Here is a 23856-nt window from a genome sequence, read left to right on the forward strand (position 1 = left end):
TTAATAGTGTTAATCGTCTGTTTGTTTACCGTCTTTTATTGATTTTTCTGAACATTTCTGCCATATGCACATAAACTGACAGTCACCACTGATAACTACTAAACAGCTACTACTAAATATTGTAGAAACTTAATTTTCTGTAAAGCTGCTTTGCAATGATTTGTATCGTAAAAAGCGCTATACAAATAAACTTGAATTGAATTGAATTGAATATCTAGAGATGCCAATATATAAAGAGGCTGGATTTTGTCATATCATTTTACGATATTAAATATCACAGAAAATACAGAAACTGAATGACGTTTCTTTTACATAATATTTACGGTGTGTCTATTTATTTCATGTCTTTAAATAGCTTGTCTTTTTAATAAATTTAACTATATACAGTGAATTAGGATTATTTTAGTATCATTAAGATAATTTAGATTTTATTAATATTTTGAATTAGTTTTTATTTTTATATTTTCTGTTTTCATTTTTTTTAGTTGTGTGTTATTTTTAATCATTTTTTAAAAATGTTTCTATAAAGTTTTTATTTTTATAATTTTTTTCTTTTTAATTTTATTTATTTTATTTCAGGTAACATTTAATATATTCCAAGTAGGATTTTATAGGATTTTAACTATAACAATCCTGCACTGAATATGATATTATTGTTGCATACTGTTTTAAAAACAAATACTAAAATACACTGAGGTGCACATACTATTTCTATTAACTACTATTTACATTTAGTGCAGAGAATTATTTTATTTTACTTTGTTTCCACTGTGCTGAATATTTATGCCCTAAAGTAAAATAAAAATAAATCAGTAAAAAAACAAATTAGATGTTGGCTTCTCTTGATTTGTTTAGTCGCATTCTAGTATTTCTTCACACATGAAGAAAAAATATGCACCAGACTTTATTCTGTTAAAAGTGACCAAAATGAAAAGTCATATAGACAGAGATTGGAAAAACACTCATAATCATATGCAGGTCAAACACAGGAAAAGTCATTTCATGAAGAAACATACTTGCTCGTAAGATGTTTTCTTTGCTGCTGCATCGTGACTGCACCTGAAGAAAGAAAACAAGGGATGAAAAATCTTTTAATATTTAATTTTTGGTGTGTTTTCAAGGAGCTGTTATGAGATGTTTGCTACTAAACCCCAGAAAACAATAAGCAATGTCATGCTGCTGTCATATCATTATGAAACGCAGAGACAAACATGGAGCTGGGAATTCTGGGATGTAATGAAGAGAAACAAACAGAGATTCACTACCATACAAAAGTTTGAGATCCGCAAGTTTTTTAATGTTTTTGAAAAAAGTCTTCAAGGCTGCATGTATTTGATCAAAAATGCAGTAAAACAGTAAAATAATATAACAATTTAAAACAGCCATTTTCTATTTGAATGCCATTTAAAATCAAATTTATTTTCAGCATCATTTCTGTCTTCAGTGTCACATAATCCTTCAGAAATCATTCTAATACAGGTATGTTGATTTGCTGCTTAAGAAACATCTCTGATTATTATCAATGATAAAAACTTTAATATTTTTTTTTAATGTAAATTCAAAATAATGGGATTTATTTAAAATAGAAATCTTTTGAAACATTTAATGCCACTTTTGATCAATCTAATGCACCCTCGCTGAATAAAATGATACATTTCTTTAAAAACAAATTAAAATCATACCGATTTCAAACTTTTAAACAGTATGACTTCTCACCTGTCCAAACTGAACATGACCTGATCTAAACCAGGCCAAAAATAGATAAACCTGTTTGCTTTCCATTATATCTAATGACAGAAATATTAGAGACCAAAAACATAACATTCAGTATCATCTGATCTTAATCTACTCTATTCCCATGATATAAATCAGTAAATCCTGTCCTTAATAACTCTGTTCTTCTCCTGTTGTCCTCTGTGTAACCTCAATGTGTTGCTCAGCCCTTCTGGACTGGAGTTCTAGTTTGTGATGACTGTAGTTGTGAAAAGCACCCTATAATCAGTGGCAGAAAAGCTCTAATAGACTCTCTGGAGCACTACAGTCAGTGGATGTTAATGTGTAATTGATTCTGTAGGAGGAGCAGCAGACAGCTAAGAGAAGAACGACTGAAGAACTGAAGGAGGAGAGAAAGACAATTACGAGAGCGAGACCCTGAACAGCTCAGAGCTCATGAAACATGAGAGAGAGACGCACAGAACAGCTGAAAGAGCAAAACGCAGAGAGCAGTGAGGGAATAATAAATCAAACGAGATGATGATGATGTCAGCAAAAGCCCCAAAACAAAACAGTAACTTCTGAAAAAAGGGAACAAACAAACACGCAGGGGTTTCATTTAAGTAATCTGACTCTTCGTTTGTGGCTTTGAATTGCACAGGTTCAATAACAGGCACTTTTTAGGCTAGAATCACTATTTTATGCTTCTGACATGGTGGCTTTTCATGCAATAATCATTTTTATGTCAGATAATATGCTCAAATAAATATTTAGGCCTAAATCAGTATCTGAGATTTTTGTATTTGAATATTGCATATACAATTTCCATCCATCTGGATTGCAGTTTTAGTATAATAAATTTATTGTAATGCATATTTGTCAGTCATATATAAATGGAACAGGTGAGATTTCTGTAACAATAATCAGGTTTATATATTTATTCATTAATTAATTATTAATAAATCCAATTTGTTTCAGTTTCATACATTTTAACTAATTGAATATTGCTTGTTTCAACTAGTCATATTTTAACAATGTTTATGCTTTTAAATTAAATACATTTAATTGGCTGAAAATATAATTATTTAAATAAAATCAAATAAAATAATAAATGAAATAAACTATGATTTTTTTTGAGTCCCGAAATCTTACCAGTTTCATTTATGTATGACTGAATTTAAAATATTTATGATCTTATAGTATTTATGATCTTAAAATAAAATAAAATAAAATAAAATAAAATCTTATAGTATTTATGATTTTGTTATTTTATTTATTATTATTATTATTATTATTATTATTATTATTATTATTATTATTATTATTATTATTTTATACGATGGCAAAAATATTACCAGTTGTATGTAAAATAAAATAAGTTGTATTTAAATATAATATAATAAATAAAATAAAATAAATTAAATTTAAATATTTTCTTTTATTTTTGATTTATGTTTGTGTGTCAATTATGGCTTATTAGTTTGTTTGTTTTAAACCTGTGTAATATAAAATGATAGAAAATCCCATGCAATTTAAATACACAAATCTTTAATTTAGGTCAAAATATTTTTGAGCGAACTTTATGTAGTTTGATTAATAGTTCAAATTCTACAAAAAAGTCTTGCATTGCATTACTTGCATTGATTTAAAAAATGCAATAAAACAATCATTTGTACTCTACTCATACAATGTCAATTTTAGAAATCACAATATCAAAAGAATAACAAAAAATTGCAGCAACAATGACTTAAAAAGATAACACATTTAAAAATAAAGTTCACATTTAAGTATCCTAGTCTTGGAATGAAATATTCATACATATCATAATTTAATCATGTATCATATCACATTCAAAATATACAAAAAGAAAAGCAAAATAAGATAAGGAAATGCTAAAAGAAAGACACAACTGCAAATAAGTGGAAGAAGACAGAGTTTGGCATGTGAAGGGCTGATTGTTCTGGGATAGTTACTCGAGAACTGAAGGTCCTATGGCCACGGCGATCATCTTTAAGCACCTCCAACCTACACTGGAGCTTACGGAGATAAAGTCATCAGTTCATCAGTTACAAGCAGCAGAAGAAACAATCCAACAGAGTGGCAGGCAACTCAAAGATACATCGACAGACAGAGAGAAAACTTTCAGGTATCACAAGAACTAGAGGTTGTTAGTGAACATTTCATTTGCAATTACATTTAAATCACCAGGAATAATTCAAGTTAAAATATTAATAATACAGACACCCTTTAAGGAATAGGTCCCCCAAAAATGAAAATTAGCTATAAATGCCCTCATACTCACACCATCCAGATGTAGATGAGTTTGTTTTTTCATCAGATTTGGAGAATTGTAGCATTGCATCACTTGCTCAGCAATGGATGTTCTGCGGTGAATGGGTGCCGTCAGAATGAGAGTCCAAACAGCTGATAAAAACATCACAATAATCCACAAGTTATCCACACCACTCCAGTCCATCAGTTAATGTCTTGAGAAGACAAAAGCTGTGTGTTTGTAAGAAACAAATCCATCATTAAGACATTTTTACTTTCAAACCATTGCTTCTGAGTCCATAATCCATAATAATGATTTCTCCAGTAAAAAAAGTCCATCTCCTGTTGTCTCTCACTTCAAAATCCACCCACACAATTGTTTAGAGCTCTTTTGGACTGTTTTGGAAACAGTGCTTGATCTGTGCAGATCTGAGTAGGAAGCGTTATTATGGATTATGGCTTCATATTTTAGCCGGAAGCAATGGTTAAAAAGGTCTAAATGATGGATTTGTTTCTTTTTGCTTCACAAAATGTTAACTGAAGGACTGGAGTGGTGTGGAGTACTTGTGAATTATTGTGATGTTTTTATCAGCTGTTTGGACTCTCATTCTGACGGCACCCATTCACTACAGAGCATCCATTGCTGAGCAAGTGATGCAATGCTAAACTTTTCCAAAATTGATGAAGAAATAAACTCATCTACAAATTGAATTACCTAAGAGTAAATATATTGTCATCAAATCTTCATTTTTGGGGGATCTATTCCTTTAAAGCAATGCTTTATAAATAACTACATAGCCAGTCAGACAACAACAGTTTAAAGTCAACATCATGCACCATCTACTTTAATAACTGCAATTGCAGGAACATGTATTAAGTAGTAAATAGAGTCCATTTTGATTTAATGCTGACTTTAAAGTGCACTCAGAGTAAGATACAAACAGAGAAACTGAGGCATAAAAACAACAAAATCAGAGATCATTGGACAGACATTATAAGCAGAGAGAGGGATGCTCTCTCTCTCTTTCTCTCTCTCTAACACACACACATGCACACACACCTTTATACAGACCAATTATAAAATCTCTATCATAACTATCATATTAAAATGAAACTAGTAATTAAATCACACTTAATAAGACTTTCATTACAACAACTCTAAAAGCACTGGGATATCAGTTCATCAAACCATTCATTAAATTTCCTCGATGTGGGCTAATTAATACAACACTGACCTAATTTGCAATGGGTTTACAAGAAATCGCTAAGCTGATTTATTCTTTTTGTGATGTCACATGATAGCTGATGAATCATCTTTCAGCTTATGTTGTTTTTGAGCAATCAGTAATAATAAATAAATAAATAAATAAATAAAGCATTTTGATATCAGGTGTTTTCAAATCTTTAACTTTATGGTCTTCTTAATAATTAGTTTCATAACTTCAGAAGTTCATGGAACTATTTGTGCTTGGCATCCCTATTTGGTGGATGGAAGTGGAATGAATACAGATATTCACAAAAACATGACAAATCCTTAATGTCCATTAATCACTCTTAAAAATCTAGGTTCTTTATTGGCATTTATGGTTCCATGAAGAATCCTGAACATCCATGGAATTTTTCCATTCCACAAAAGGTTCTTTACAGAGGAAAAAAGGTTCTGATTAAAAAATGGTTATTTTAAGAAATGTTCTTTGGGGAAAAAATAATGGTTCTTCTATGGCATCACTGTAAAAACACCCTTTATTTTTAAGAGTATATGTAATAAAAGTGGTGTGTGTGATGGTTCTAGAAGACATACTGGTGGTGTCATGTATAAGACAAAAACCATATGATGGAGCTTGTACTGTAAATGAAGACAGTGATGGGGTGAAAATCTTGAACAAAAAAGTGTGAAGCTAAACTCAACACACTCTTGAACTGCAGAGGCATCATGGGAAATTACATTTACTCAAAAGCATGTGCTTTAATTCACACATGCTCAACTCACTCCACTGCAACAACTCTTGCCATTCAAACTCTATGGAGTTGATGTTCATAAATAAGTAGTGTCTCAAGTCAGTCACTTTTAGCACACTGTCTTAAAAGAGTGCTGTATATGTAGGGAACTCACTAGAATTTGGAACAGGGATGTGTTTTTCATTGAAGTCAGGATTATTAAAGTTATCTTAAACTAAAACCATTAAAAAATACATTAATGTTACTTGAATAAAAAAAAAAACTGAAATAAAATAAAATATTAGCATTTCTCACTAACTTGAAGTACTAAAATAACTAAAACTAAATAAATTAAAACTAATAAAAAACAAACAAACAATAAAACTTCATATTTAAAAATTGATAAAACTGACAAAAGCACAACACTAAAACTTTAACTAAAATTAAAGTGAAAATAGAAAATGTACAAATAAATATATTACAAAAACTATGATATCATTGATACTAAAATAACTCCAGCACATATAACAACAAACATACTTCTGCAAACACACTGTTAAATCCTCAACACAAACAACATCACACGTGAGTAAAACAAAAAATGGAGGTGAAGGTGAGCAAAATCATTTTGGTTATATGTCACTTTGGATTAAAATGTCAGCAAATAGAACATAAAATGTTGATGGCGCCATATAACATGACATTGATTTCAATGTGAAATTTTGATTGTAGAAAGACTGAAACAGTATTCAACTAAATGTACTCTGATCATCGTTATTCAAATGTATATTCATATCTATATATATATTTACGCAACTATATTTTGAATTGTTTTTTAAGAAATATATTGTTGGCCATTTTTTGCATATACTAAAATATATTTTAAAATATTTTATTTTGCTGCATGGGGTGGTAACAGCAAACCAAATCTTTGATTTTTACAACATTTTTGCCTGTATACAGAAATTGTAGAAAACTTAACTCATTGTACTTTGTTAGTGATTAACATACTGGTTCCAATTACCAACACTGTAAAAAATAGATTTTTGAAGTTGCTTTTTGGAATTTTTGGTGGAAATTGTAGTTAGTAATAGATAGTAAATGTTGCTAAGTTTATATGCTTAAAGAAATAATGCTTAACTTATTAACTAAAGTAAATATTTTAACCTACTGATACCTTTTCTGTAGTGCCATGATGGCTAGAAGACAATTGTAAGTCTGTTATCTTTGTAGGTTTGTGTTCAAAATGGATTTTTCCTGTATTTGAGCTGCTTCAGTAGCTGTTGGTACTAAAGTCATGTTTACAGGGTGAATTAGTCTCAAACTATGATTGAAGATGAGCTCTTTACCTGGTCCAAGGTAGAGTACCTTGACTTGAGTGTGATGACCTCATCCAGGTGTGCTCTGAACTCTCGCCGCGACGCCTGGAGGAAGCCACAGAACAGTCACTCCCCCGAAACACACACACACACACACACACACACACACACACACACACACACACACACACACACACACACACACACACACACACACACACACACACACACACACACACACACACAAACCTCTCCATATGCAACAGGCACAGATCCACAATCCATCCACATTTGGTCAAACACATTCATAGGCATGCGCTGCCACAAACATGAACACACACACAACTCTCTCCAGCAAGACACAGTAATGAAACACTCTGCCGTGGTGTGCACCGGTACAATGGCAAATATGAGCAGCTGAGCGAAATGAAAACTCACCCGCATTCAAAGCAACTCAACTGATCTAATGCCGTAAATCATGAGTGATCAGGAACAAACCAAGAGAAAAGAAATCATGGAGCTGGAGAAATCACATTCAAAGTAAACAACACTCAAATTAAGCTTCTTAAAGCAATTTGACTTATTAGGGCTACTAACGTTTTGGAAAACTGTAGTTTGTCAAGGTATAAGCTGTTCAGATTGATGCAGCTACAGTCAAGCTACTTACAAGCAACTAACAAAACACAATAAACTAACTGAATAGAACCTATAAAACAGAGTAATATCATTATAAATGTCTGTATTTGTCTCTAAAACAAAATTTCATCAGAACAGTACAATCTGACAAAAAGTTCTTATTTTACCATTGAGTTTTTTTTTTTAATTGAAAATTACTGGAAAAAGACAAAAGCTGTTTTAATAGCAGAGCTACTGTTGCACTAATAAAAAGTGTAATTTTTTTTTACTTCTAGTTGTTTTTTTATTATATCTGCAATAAAGCCAGCTTTTTGCCATTCAATGTTATATATATACAGTTTATATATATACAGTTTATATATATATATATACACACACACAGATACACTGGATTGTTACTGGAAAAACAACACACTTTTGAATATTTTATTCATGCTAATATATAAATGTATAAACGTATAAATAGTTTTTATAAATGTATTTTTTTTTTTTTTACTAATTACTACATAACTGAATGCTTTTATTAATTTTTTATATATATATATATATATATATATATATATATATATATATATATATATATATATATATATTATATGTTATGTTTTATATATTATATACTGTTATAAGCTTATATATCATATACTGTTATATATATATATATATATATATATATTATATATAACAGTATATAATATATAAGCTTCTAATTCATGGTAAATGGCTGGAATAATGATTAAAACTAAAAAACGAAAAGTAAAACAAATAAAGATTGTTACTATTTTATGATATAGACAATACAATTTGACATTTTTTTTTTTTTTTTTTTATAAAAAATATAATCCACATGTTACTAGAAAAAACAACACAATTTTCAATATCTTAATCATGCTATCATGCTAATAAAAATTTATACATTTTTATAAATGTAATTTTTTTGGACACATCTCAATAGAGTACAACGTACACGCTTCTAATTTAGTGTATATGTATGTATGGATTATTAATTAAAACATATTTTATTAAAACATGTTAACACTTTAGTATAGGGATCAATTCTTACTATTTACTACTTGCTTATTAGCATGAAAATATTGTCTGTTTTTAGTACATATAAGGAACATATTCTGCATTACCATATTCTACATCCCTAATCCTACCCAATACCTAAACTAAACAACTACCTTACTAACTATTAATAAGCAGCAAATTAGCAGTTTATTGAGGTAAAAGCCGTAGTTAACGGTTTGTTAATAGTGAGAATTGGAATTTAAAATAAAGTGTGACCCATATTTTAAAGTCTTTAGATCAAGCAGAGTGAAAAAAGTGGTTCCTAAGATGCGTAAAATGCAGCTGAATGAGAAATTAAAGGCAAGTATGTTTAGCTCATATTACTGCACTGCATGTTTACAATAGACAAATCTTTGTTTTAGTTATGGCAATCTCAAAATAGCCAAATATAATCTTCAATTATTATTAATCAACTGGCCTAGTCAATATACTGTATCAGCCTGTCACTGGTAAAAACAACCCCTCTGGTCATACATACATTAAAGTGAGTTATGGATGAGGAAAAAAAATATGTTATAGAAATGCATTTTAAAAAGAAAAAAAATATGATATGATTATGCTGATGGATAAACTAATAAATTCAAAACCACTTAAAAAACGAAAAAAATTTCCAAGACGCACATCTAAAATTGTCACAAAAATGACTGCCAGTCATTTGCGCATTTGCAAAAAGCATGCAGGAAGGGTTTCAAGCAGAGCAGGAAGCAACAATCATCACAGGCAGGAAGAAACATGTTGCATAGCAACACATCGAGGTGGAGGAGAGCTGTTGCCATGGCAATGAGGCCAGAGTCGCATGCAGGAATACCTCAGCAATGCTTAGGGTGGATGAAGAGGAGGGGAGCCGCGCCTGGGTGCCACGAGAAGGGGGGAGAAGAGAAGACAATTAAATATAAGAGCCAGCAAAGCCAAGCTGAGACACACACACTGCCGCCCCCTGCTGGCCCGGAGGACTGCTGGAGCACCGCAAGCCAAAGCAGCTGGGAACAGAAGACATTTCAAAAGAGCAGACACTATGCAAATACAGCGCTTACACTCGTGTATTTGCATTGAGCATGTTCCTGGGCTTTGGATCTGGGATTTGAGCTTGACATTTTCAGTGCAAATTCATCTGTTTTTCTGAATATCAACCTGAGTTCTTTTACTTAGTGGACAATCATTTCTGATCTCAGTGGAAGCCTATTTCTGCCATGTAAGAAAAAAAATTGCTTTGGTAAGTCATAAATATGACGTTGCAAGTCAAAATTATGAGATGAAAATTATGACTTTAAAATGTGAAATTATGACATACTAAAATGAAATTATGACATTAAAAATTGAAATGATAAAGTAGAAATTATGACAAAAAGTATAAATTATGGCATACTAAATTTAAATTATGACATAAAAAGTTGAAATTATAAAGTATTTTGTCAAAATTATGACAAAGTAGAAATTATGACAAAAAGTAGAAATTACAAGTTATGATATACAAAAAACAAATTATGACATAAAAAGAAATTATGAGATAAAGTAGAAATTATGACTTTAAAAGTTGAAACTGATATAAAAAAAATCCAAATTATGAGATAAAGTAGAAATTATGACAAAAAGTTAAAATTATGACACAAAAAATTGAAATTATGTGATAAAGTAGAAATTATGACTTTAAAAGTTGAAACTGATATACAAAATCCAAATTATGAGATAAAGTAGAAATTATGACAAAAAGTCAAAATTATGACATAAAAAGTTGAAATTATGAGATAAAGAAGAAAATATGACTTTAAAAGTTGAAATTGATATAAAAAAATCCAAATTATGAGATAAAGTAGAAATTATGACTTTAAAAGTTGAAACTGATATACAAAATCCAAATTATTAGATAAAGTAGAAATTATGACAAAAAGTCAAAATTATAACATTAAATTGAAATGATTACAAAACGTTAAAATTATGAGATAAAGTAGAAATGATGTACTCTTTATCTCATAATTATAAAATTTTAAATGTAATAATTTAAACTTATAATGACCGTCATAATGACTTCAGGTAATAAACTACTTTTCATCTCAAAAATATGACTTTCTAAAGCATGATTATTTTCTTTTGTGTCAAAAATAGGCTCAGTTCATATCTCAGTTTAATTTTAGCTTGGGGATAAAAATGTGGTCACATTAAATCCAATTTCTATTGGATTTACAACACATACAGACGCAAACACAGCAAAGATGAAAAGATGGGTGAAGCGTTTAACACATTGCTACTAAAACACACCAACTTTAACCTTGAGCTACCACGATCCAGGTAACTACATTATTAAAATTATATTTCTCAAAGCTACAATACTGATGTCAATGTAATAAATATTTATGAAAATATTAAGGAAGTGTTTAACATATATTCAATATACACTATACTATTCAAAAGTTTAGGGTCAAAAAGGGGTCAATTTTTTTTTTGTACTTTTATTCAGCAAGGCTGCATTAAATTGGTCAAAAGTGACAGTAAAGCTGTTTATAATGTTGCAAAATATTTCTATTACAAAAAACAGCTGTTCTTTTGATTTTTATATTTATCAAAGAATTCTGAAAAATAAAATGCATCACAGTTTCCACAAACATATTTGGCAGCACAACTGTTTTCAGCATTGATAATAATCAGAAATGTTTCTTGAGCAGCAAATCATCATATTAGAATGATTTCTGAAGATCGTGCGACAGACTGCATATTCAAATAGAAAAGAGTTACCTTGAATAATATTTGACAGTATACCATTTTTACTGCATTTCTGATCAATAAATGCTTGAATGTCTTCTTTAAAAAACATTCAAAATCTTACCAACCTCACATTTTGAACAGTAAATAAAACACATCCATGTGTTTTAAACACATCTAAGCTAAAAACTAAATTTGCTTAAGTTGCCAACATTTTTTCTTTAGTATAACATGCCCTGATGAATCACAAGCAAAAAGAGCCACATATTAAAGTATACACCAGTTTTGATTTCATGTCGACTTGAAATGCTATCAGCGTATGACAGGAATCATTTGGTATTTATTGCACATAAAATCAGCGCTGCATCTCACGTTCAATGCATGCAAGGTGTCCTTGTGGTCAAGGAATAGTGTAATATATCTTGCAGGCTGCAGCCCACCCGTGTTTAAAGCTCAAGTGAAACTCAAGCGCTACAGATATAATCTTTAGGAGCGTTATTTATCACCACACACACACACACACACACACACACACACACACACACACACACACACACACACACACACACACACACACACACACACACACACACACACACACACACACACACACACACAAACACACACAAAAACACACACACACACACACACACACACACACACAGCGCTGTTACTGCAGCGTACACTGCTTCACATGTGCAATGTTCTCAAAGAAGTGTTTTTCTCAAGGGTGATTCAACACAAGAAGTGCTTGACCCAACTGATTCCAATAGACTTCAATGTGATACTCCCAACTAAGTCTATTGAAGTCCAATAGACTTCAATGTGATACTCATGAAAATTCCTAACTAGTTTACATTTTGCCAAATTGGTGACTAATTCATTGGTCACATTTGCAGGTTTTCATACAATATGCTTTTGTCCCAGTGATGGTTTGGTTTTATGGGTGGACCTTCATGCTTTCTGTACAAAGGATTTTGTTATCTTGTTCATTTTCTCTGCAGCAGCTTGTTTACTGAGACAATGTACACAAAATAGATTTAAATAGGATGCCAATGGATCCCAGTAAAAAAAAACCCCAACAAACAAACAAACCAAAAAAAAAAAAAAAAAACAACTCTCAAGTTCTCTCAAGTCCTATACGAATCTAATTGGAATGGTTACAAATTATGATAGAAATTCCAATTAAAAAATAATAAAAATAAATTCTTATTGGAATCCTTTTGGAGTTTTGGACAAGGACTGTGTAAAGACACCTAAATGCCATTTCAGAAGCACACCTTTGCAAGGTTAATTTGGCATTAGACTCTGTATCAACTTAACACTCGTGTATTGGCATTGATGGTCCCATAAAGAACCTTTAACATCCAGGATTCTTTCCATAGTAGAAAAGGGTTATTCAGTTATTAAAATGTTCTTCACACTAAGAAAAAAATATCACTGAAATGTTCTTTGGGGAACCAAATTTGGTTCTATGTATGGCATCACTACCAAAACCTGCTTTTAGAATCTGTATTTTTAAGAGTGTAGCCAGGTTTACAGCATTCAGTATTCTTGATCTGGAGTATCTTAGAGAACCTTTGTTGGTCCTTGACTTAGACTCTTGAACTACATTCTGAAAACACTGGGCTTCTCTATGAGAATGCAATAAAGTGTATCTATTTCGTAAGACATTTTTTAGTAGGTGGTGATGGCAGCTGAGCTGCTGGCTGCTGTGAGTGCTATCACACACTTAAGGAATAAATTAATTAAAAATTCATTTAAATATGAATAAAAAAATGTATTGTGTAGTTATAAACTCAAATTCAACTTTAAAAAATGTGCTTTTTGCACACAAAAATTAAAATAAATAATCATGGCATAGTGACTAATTAAATTAGATGTAAATTCATATTTTAGCATTAGCATAAATCTGGTAATTGTGAAAACAATTCAATTTAATCAGTTAAAAAATACAAACATGGTTAAATGCATAAAAAATAATTAGTTAATCTGGCTTGACTTAATGTATGAGATTGAAACTAATTGGATTTATTAATGATAAATATTTAAAACTGACTTTTTTTCCATTTAAAACACATCAAGTTTGTTACAGAAAAATATGCATCACATTAAATGAACTCGATCATTTATGTCTAAACTGTGTAATTCAAATAGAAATTTTATATGCAATTAAAATGCATAAATATTTTTGTGTGTTGCACAGAAGAAAGTAAGTGATATAAGTTTGAAATGAGGATGAGTAAATGATAACAGCATTTTCATTTTGGATGAGCTCTCTCTTTGAACCCTCATATCATGTCTGGCTCAGTACCGAGCCTCAGACTTGACCCCTCTGAAGGGAGCTAGGGCGGACAACAGGACACACACAATCTGCTCAAGACTGCTAATGTACAGCCAAGCAGTTTCTGCCACACTGTGTTTAATAATGCTTTAGTAGGTGTTTCTGTTCTGCAGCTATCAGGATGAGAAACTACACCTCAGATATCTGATAATCTGTGGATGCAGCATTAATGTCTTGTTCTGCAGCTATCAGGATGAGAAACTACACCTCAGATATCTGATAATCTGTGGATGCAGCATTAATGTCTATAATCTAAACATGTCAATCAGCAGAGCTGAAAAAAATATCTGTTACACATGAATGCCATTTAACTGTTGTGTAACAATAATTTATAGTTAAAATGATAATCATTCAAACATTATCACAACAAAAATCATAATATCATATAAAAAAACATAAGCCTGACTTTTATCAATATAAATATTATTATATTATATAAATATATATATATTATATAAAAAAATATTATATTATATAAATATTATAAAATATTTATATCAATAATAAATAAATGTAGAAATTTTAAATAATAAACAAAAAAATCATAATAACATATGCATGAAAATTAATTAATTTTGTAATTTTAGTCAAAAAAGTCAAAAAACATCAAGTGCTTATTTTAGGGAGTTATCTAGCATACTCATAATTCAGCCAAACATCTGAAAGAACACGATCTGATCTTCTACATCTCATCCTGTGTGATGAATAACCCAAATGTACCATAAAATGAACACAAATGAACAGTATCAAATTAGACAAATTGCCAAGAGCCAATATGCATGACTAATTATTATTCAAAAACTTTATATACAATATTAGGGCCGAAAAGAAGAAAAAAAAAAACGCAACACAAGAAGACAGATGGATAGACTGATAAATGCAAACCTCACTGCAAACAAGTTTTTTTATGTGTTCTGTAATTTTTTTTAAATCATTCACTCTTTAGATACAATCGAAGACACACACTCCATGAACAAAAGTAAAATAAAACATGCACAAAATCACTCACATATACCAGCACTAGATTTATGTACAATTTGTCTGATTATTAAACTAACAAATGGATTATAATACAAAACACGAGTGTCTTCTGATTCAATAAACATCAAATGTCAGAGGAAGACTGAAGACTTACCATCATCTACATGAAGACTGAGATCTCACACACACATACACACACTGACACAGAGAGGAAGTGAACACACACATATGGATGGAGAGAAAAGAGGAGGAGGAGTGGAGAGAGAGCGAGAGAGAGAGAGAGAGAGAGAGAGAGAGAGAGAGAGAGAGAGAGAGAGAGAAGCCCACAGAGAAAACGCGGGCAGGAATTATGATCCGAAAAAAACACAAAAACAAAACATTAGTGAGTAACTGAAATGTATGGTTTTTATTGGGACAGAAAGAGATCATATAAACCATCCTCCAAACCAGTTTGTCTTGTGTTGTGTGTCATCAATCTCAAATGGTGTATTATATTAGATAATATTCTGGTAATGAGCAACAAATTCAAAATGTTCACAACTGTACAGAAAACACATATGAAATATGTTTAAATCAAAACTAAATATCTTAATGTTGCTAACCTTTTTTTTTATGCATTTGATGGATAGGGAATGGACCATTTCATGATCAGAATTACAAAAAGAAATCATTATTTATGAATATTTTTTTCTCTATGAGGACATCTCTAAAAAGAGGTAATCAGATTTTCTTTCTTTCAAGTCTGTTTAAGGATAAATTAAAACAGAAACATAATCATAAATGTATTTGAATTACATACATACATTTAATCCATTTGGATTACACAGTTTTAACAAACTAATATATGTGATGCATTTTTGTCAGTCGTACATAAATGAAACAGGTCAGATTTCTGTAATAGTACTAATTAACTGGCCACATTTTAAATATACAATAACCAGGTTTATATACTGTATTTATCATCAATAAATCAATTTGTTTTAATCTCATTCATTTTTAACTAAATTAATATTGCTTGTTCCACAGCTATAAATATTTATATTCATAAATATTCAAACCTTTTAAATAAATACGTTTTTTTTTTTACAATGAACAGATTAATGCTGTCTCTAAACAAGTTGAATACATGCATTTTGAAAATATGATTATTTAAATAAAATCAAATATATGCAAAAAATATTCATAAACTATGACTTTAAAAAAAATCTGACCTGTATCATTTACATATGACTGACAGATATGCATCATAGTATGTTTATTAGTTTATGTCAAAACTGTAATCCAAAAGGAAGGAAATTTTATAGTATATGCAATTCAGATCTTGAGCCTCTTTCAAAGCAACTCTAGAATTATTTAAACAAGACTGAAGTAGAAACTAGAAAACAATTTCTGCTTACTAGATCAGATACCAATAAACCAGGCATCATCTAAAACATCTTTACCACGGTACACAGTCATGCAAAGCTCCTAAACTAATGCTACAAAAACACACAAGTCCATGTCAAGTAAAACGGACCCTCCGCATCAAGAGCTTCACATTCAAAATGAACAAACAAACATTTCACAACAATCCGGATAAACAGAAATCACAAACAGAAATGATTCTGTGTGGAAATAATGCTGATGAAGTGATAGTCAGAGATGTGGAGCTGACGATCTGCACTGCTGAGCGCTTGTTTATTGTGTTCGCTTTCATTTCTCCTTGGCTATCACTATCTGATCTTCTCTGAGCATTAAATTAAATGTTCTCACCTCTGTGACAGCAAGAAGCCAGTCAGTTTTACAAGCTGCTCTGTTCAGAGGAGGAACATTATCAGCACACACACACACACACACACACACACATACACACACACACACTAACTGCGGTAGTTATATATGCACTTCTATACTTCTACATAATTCTGATGCTGTTAGACCATAGTTTGAGAAATCATCCTAAACACACAGAAAATCAACAGAGAGAAACACAGAGGTGAATAGAGAGGAGGAAAGGAGGAGAGTGGGAAGGAAATGTGATGGAAGAGGTGTAAATAAGATTTGACAGATAAACATTCATAGATTAATCACTATAAAACTGTCAGAGATACGTCTGAGCTTGACACACACACACACACACACAGACACACACACACACACACACACGCAATGTGGATTTATCCTTCATCTTGCACACATATGCAGCTGTCAGTAAAGTCACTGTTTTTTCACATTGAGGTTTTGACAATCAAAACATCCCAAACACAAACTGTAGAAATAGTCCAACATGGAGAAAACCACGATTAATGGAGCATTTCAGGTTATTATGGAATATTTGATTCTGATTTTTAAAACATTTTTTATCACTTTTTTAATAATTAATTGCACTAAATTAGGGTTGTTGATTTGCATTAAATCAAAAGCTCTAGCGTGATAATACTTTAAAACAGCACAACTGTTGCATATCTTAAAGTTTACTTACACTACTGTTAAAAAGTTGGGGGGTCAGTAATATTTTTCAAAAGGTTTTGAGTCTTTTATACTAATCAAGTATACATTTATTTGGTCAAAAATATAGTAAAAACAGTAAAATTGTAAAATATTATTATAAATTAAGATAACTATTTTCTATGTGAATATATGGTAAAATGTAATTTATTCCTGTGATCAAAGCTGAATTTTCAGCATCATTACTCCAGTCTTCAGCGTCACATGATTCTTCAGAAATCATTCTAATATTCTAATTTGCTGCTCAAGATACATTTATTAACATTATCAATGTTGAAAACAGTTGTGCTGCTTCATATTTTTGCATTTTTTTTTAGTTAGAAATCTTTGTAACATTATAAACCTTATTTGCTGTCACTTTTAATTAATCAATTTAATGCCTGCTTGCTGAATAAAAGTATGAATTCCTTTCCAAAAAACTCTCACTGACCCACACAGTTTTCAGCTGTAGTGTACATGCATGCTGCATGATTAAAGTACATTACAAGTCTATTTTTTTGTGTGTATTAATCAACAGCAGGTTGCAAATGCATTTTTTTAAATAAAATCTCAAACTCAGAATATTCCATTAAGTGCACATCTTAAGACAGAATGCAGAGGGTTTTAATCAATATATCCTTAACGAATGAGCCATCACCATTCTGCCCAATTACTTGTGCATTAAAATGAGATGCAGGATTGCATTTGCAGATAATCACAGGAACTGGGATGTGTGTTAGTGGCTCACTGTTATGTAACGGTGTTATATAACTGTGTGGAGGACTGCCACAGCCATGTCATCATCTGTGTGTGTGCGACTGTGAGAGAACACAAGACAGGAAGTGACATCGAGAGACACAGAGAGAGTCTCAGTATGTTAGTGATCAGGACGGTTATAAATCATATGATGTTTCTGGTGAAACAATTGTAATGCTTGAGTTTTTACTTTGTCATTATCATGACATTAAGAGCACATCCCGGTTTCTGTTGGTTTAATCACTGCGCAGTGAAAGCATCTAAAATGGTTAAAGACAAGACCAATCACAATTCAAAATGCAAATCTTATGATGACATTATCAATATCGGTTACTAAAGGCAAAATTTGAATTCATCAACATTCACTCACTCAAATGTTCAATTTCAAATCCACATGACTTTCTTTCTGCAGAATACACCCCAAAAACAAACAAACAAACAAAAAACAAAAACAACACTGGACGTCATTTACTTTCATTGTATGGGAAAGTGAAGTTTTCAGCATCCCCCCCCCCCCCCCCAAACAAAAAAAATAAAAAATAAAATAAAACCACAAAAAAAAATGTTGTACTTGAACAAGCTTATATAAAATAAATGTTTTATAAAAATAAAATATTATGCAAATATTCTATTTATATATGAAATATATATTGCAACAACTTATTTAGTTTAACTTGCTGTACCAAAATAACTAATATTAAAACAAAATAAAAATAAATAAAAACTATATAGATATGCGCACACAAAAAAACACCACACACACACACACACACCACCAAACACACACACACACCGAACACACACACACACACACACACACACACACACACACACCACACACACATATATACATATTTAGGGATGCACGATATATATCGGCCGATAATTAATGCGCATCTCGTCAATAAAGCCGGTTCTCTAGTCAGCGGTAAATTTCATCAGGTGCTTGATTTCACATAGAGCAGCTGTTACTACACAAAGCCGTTGATCACAGACAAGCTGCGCAAAATCCACGTTCATTATAAGCTAGAATTCGCGCAGCAGCTTGTCTGTGATCAAGGCTCCGTGTAGTAACCGCTGCTCTATGTGCAATCGCGCACCTGTTGGAATTTACCGCTGATTAGAGAACCGGCTTTACTGACGAGATGCGCATTGATCATCGGCCGATATATATCGTGCACCCCTAATACATATATATATATATATATATATATACACATTTAAATTTGTTTGTAATTTGTGTATGTTGTAAGACTGAGGAAGGTTGACTGAAGACTGAAACCTTGCTAATTAAAAAATACTTGATGATGCAAGATGGAGTAGTGTGCCAGGTTGATATATTTCTTAGTTTATAATGTACTTCCATCCTACAAACCAATGAATAATTCAGGTGTGGAAGGCATTATATTCTTTTTATTAACTAATAATGAATAAACATGTTGGTCTGTTTGTGACACAAATGTATTGAATGACTTAAAATATAGCGCATACATTATATGGACTGTTTTTATGGTAACAGCCCCTGGTCAGTATATGTTTTCATTGTATAGGAAAGAAGAGCATGAACGTCGGAAATCTAAGTCATACAGGTTTGCAATGACAATGGGCAATAGGTGAGTAAATGATGACAGAATTCTGCATCTCTGTCAAACTAACACCTGTACAAACTCTCTCACTCATATGAGCGCACCACAGTCTCCACGGCAACGCCCGCTCCCATGACAACCATCCGCATCCACACAGCGGGGCGAGAAATGACTGTGACATATGAGCTGACGCTTTGGGTGAGAGTCTGGAGCCACACGGGTCAAAGTTACAGGACAGACAGTCATATTCCTGCAGCTCACACAGTAGAGCATCGCATCAGCAACACCAAGGTCATGGGTTCGATTCCCAGGGAAAGCATGAATTGCACAAAAAATGTATAGCTTGAATGCAATGTAAGTCACTTAGATAAAAGCATAATGCCAAAGGCATAATTTTCAGAAAACTCAGTCGAATGTTCATCTTCAGTCAAATAGACATTTATGAACAGATGTCAACTTTTTCAAAATTTATACCACGTTTATCGCAGAATCACAAAAAGCACCATAGTGTAATATTAATAAAAATTACAACAGCATCTCAATGATACTAAAATAACACTGGAATCTAAAAATGCATTGCAAAAACAAGCTTTGAAAGCAATGGTGGAAGGGAATAATTTCAGCTAATAATGACTAGAATTATATAAATCCATATATAAAAAATATGAATTTAAATTTTTTGTTAATTTGCGTACATTCTAAACCTGAGGAAGGTCAATTGGCCAAAACATTGCTAAATAATGTTAAATACTTGCTAAATACTTTATAAATACATGTATAAATAAATACACCATACTGTTAAAATAAAATAAAAAAAAATCTGTGGAGTTTTTGGTAAAAAAAAAAAAAAAAAAAACTGGCATCGGAGGTTGCCAGAACTTAAAAAAAAAAAGTGTTAAGATTTAAGGTTTTACGGACTGAACTTAAAATACAGTAAACGTTAATATACTGTACATACCTGGCTACTGGAGGACTAAAAATTGTTTTGTACTTTTATAGTACACTAACAACCACCATAAAACACTGTTGGCAATTAAAAACGTTTTCATCACAACTAGTTTTTCCACAAGCTGAGGTCAATAATAATATATAAGGTGCCATTCACACAAACACTATCATGGTCACGCTGTTTACAAGTAACAAGAAACTAAGAAGAAACAGCCATTTCAATGAAAAAATGGTTAATTCTTATATATGTTTACTTTATGTATACTTGTACTATAAATTATTAAAATTATTAAAAATTACAAAATCTTTTCACTTACAAAAACTGTAAATTTAAAATACCCCATTAGATTTATTAGCGTTTTCCTCAATATATACTGTATATTAAGGGAATTTTCTGTTAACCAATGAACAGGTTTTTTACTCAAATTATCAAATTACGATCATTTAATAAAAGTCATCCATAAATATTGACTTCAATTCTGGTCTGTGGATCACACAAAATATGTTATGGCTTAAAAATGACTTTTTTAGCAGTTTGACGGTGCTGTTTTTTGCATTTGTTTTTACATTTGGCGAAGGAGTTTAGACCTTTAAAACATTGCAACTGTATTTGTTCGATATTTTGCTTTAAATGTAGCGTTTTTTTCTGAAATAAAACTGCTGAAGACATGCCACGAGACAGTCTGTGCTGTGCAAGATGAAATTCCAATAGACTGCCCTCTGAAAATGATCTACAAATATTAAAAAATAATAATAAAAATTGTACATATTCCTTGCAAATTAAAAAAAAAACAATTTGCAAATGGGGTTAGAAAATGAATCTTGTTTTCCCTTTGAATTAAGATTACTTTTCTGACCCCATTGTCATTTTTTAAACTCAAAACTCGCTTAACTTTTCAGAAAACAAAACATATTTCACTTCTCAAGTAAATGCATTTTGATTTAAGAATGTTTAGATATTTGTCCTGGAAAACAAGGCAAGACTGCAGAAGTTTTCAGTATACAACATAAGAAAAAGAAACCTGTGAAAACCACACACGGATGGGACTCTGACAGGGCTTTTGGGGTGAGGTGAGCGTGGAGATCGGCAGCAGGGTGAGCGAGGTGGGGAGGCAGAGGAACGGCAGACAGGAAGTGAACAGTGCGGGGACAGGAAACAGGAAGTGAGGCGCTCTCACCTTGGGGGTGGGACAGGAAGCGGTGGAGAGGCGGGAGGTAGCCTGGGCGCGTGGCGACTCGGAGGGCGTGGTGCTCAGAGACGCCGTGTCACGGGAAAGGACCTGGACGCCCCGTGAGATGATGGAGTCGGGAATCTGAGACATAAAACAAGGATGTTTATTAAAATCATAAACTTCCAAAAATCTGCTCTTTTATAATCTGTGCATTATATAATGTAAAAAGTCAAAAGTGAGGTTAAACATGTTCTTGTCATGTTTATAATCACACACTTCGCATACTTCCCAATATGCATTCTATTTAGTGTGTTCCAGGTTGTAGTACACTGAAAATAATATGCTAAAAAGTACACAGATGGAACAGTACTTCTAGATTTCTCATGTTTTTTGGCCTAATATGACCCACAAACTCTTGCTATGTGAAAAAGGAGAAGACCGTGGAAGTACAATATAAACTTTTTCAGTATTCAGTAGAAAATTGTGAGGAATGTTAAGCCATAATTATATTAAAAATAACAATGAATTTGGAGGTAATATATGTAGTAACTGTATTAACTGTATAAATGTATTTAAAATGTTTTTATGTATTTAATTATACTAAACTGCAACATCATTACAAATCAGCAATTACAAATATATTTAAATACATAACATACAAGTCTAAATAAAAATGACATTAAATTTTAGTTTACATTCAGCAGTACACATTAATCATATTCCAAAACAATAAAAGTAATTATGAAATTACATATGAGATGTACTTACGTCCCACTTAAGTAGGTTAAAAAAAGTAACTAAACTAAATGCATTTAATATAAATTAACATTATAATACATTTTCATTTAATTGCAAATTACATGCAGCTAAGTGTCTGAAACATTACATTCAGATCTTACTTGAAGGCTGTGTAAAGACAATTCTGAGAATTACATCTAAACACAAATTATAAATGATGAATGAGGTCGACACCGTTTGAATAATTATGATGAATAAAGGGGGATGATGTCATGATATTCACTCACACCAGTAGATGCTGCAGCAAGCATGAAGATGACACACAATATCATGATGAGAATGCAGACAAATGGAACACCTGCAAACGTCCAACACAGTCATGTGAGAACTAGGGTGAAGGTTTGATTTTGACACTAAAGAGGACATAACAGCAGATAACACCCCCATCCACCTACACTGACATTTTTACATTTATGATAGACTTTTGACCACAGTTTCACGTCATCTAAAGTCTTTATCTACAGCGAAGGTAACCAACATCCTCAATTCATAAAGAGAGCTTTTTCATCAAACAATAATTACACAATTTTTGATTAAATCAATAACATTACAGCAGCAGTTTTAAAGATGTTTTGATTGTTTGAGTAACTCAAAAGAGAATTTAGCAAAGAATAACTTAATTAATTTGTGTTCCCTGCTCGCTGAATTTCACATACATAAACAAAAATATGGCTCTAAAACTAAGAGTTGATCTGTATTTGGAAACTATTCAAAGCTCTGTTCATCCTAAAGCAATCAAAACTGTATCTTTATATTTATCCTATGTATCATCTTCAGGTGTAAATTTATTGCAATAGTACCGTTCTGAATCAAATGATTCCCAAAACGAGCTCCAAAGTTCCGATTTGAATCAAAAGATTCATATACTCGCTCCGAAGTTCCAATCTAAATTAAATGATTTGTGATCCGTGCTCTGAAGTCCTGATCTGAATCAAAAGATTTGTGAACCTGCTCCGAAATCCCAATCTAAATCAAAAGAATATGTGCTCCGAAGTCAAGATCTGAATAATGATTCACGGACCCACTTAAAAGTCCCAATTTAAATCAAATGATTCACGATACGTGCTCCAAAGTTCCAATCTAAATCAAATGATCTGAAGTCCTGATCTAAATCAAATTATTTGTGAACCCGCTCTGAAATCCCGATCTAAATCAAATGA

The 23856-nt window shown here is 31.6% G+C and overlaps 1 protein-coding gene across 1 annotated transcript in view; it reads right to left on the reverse strand.

Moving 5' to 3' along the window:
• LOC109108452 (gephyrin-like) overlaps positions 1-23856 on the reverse strand; it is a 70977-nt gene that overhangs the window by 8111 nt on the left and 39010 nt on the right. The window contains exons 8-12 of the mRNA XM_042746535.1: positions 21905-22039; positions 9757-9798; positions 7272-7346; positions 3687-3749; positions 1017-1059 (exon numbers count right to left, since the gene is read on the reverse strand). Coding sequence (XP_042602469.1) covers positions 1017-1059; positions 3687-3749; positions 7272-7346; positions 9757-9798; positions 21905-22039 — 358 coding nt within the window. The remainder of the gene's footprint in view (positions 1-1016; positions 1060-3686; positions 3750-7271; positions 7347-9756; positions 9799-21904; positions 22040-23856) is intronic.

This window comes from Cyprinus carpio, chromosome B20, assembly GCF_018340385.1.
Source record: "Cyprinus carpio isolate SPL01 chromosome B20, ASM1834038v1, whole genome shotgun sequence".
NCBI lineage: Eukaryota > Metazoa > Chordata > Actinopteri > Cypriniformes > Cyprinidae > Cyprinus > Cyprinus carpio.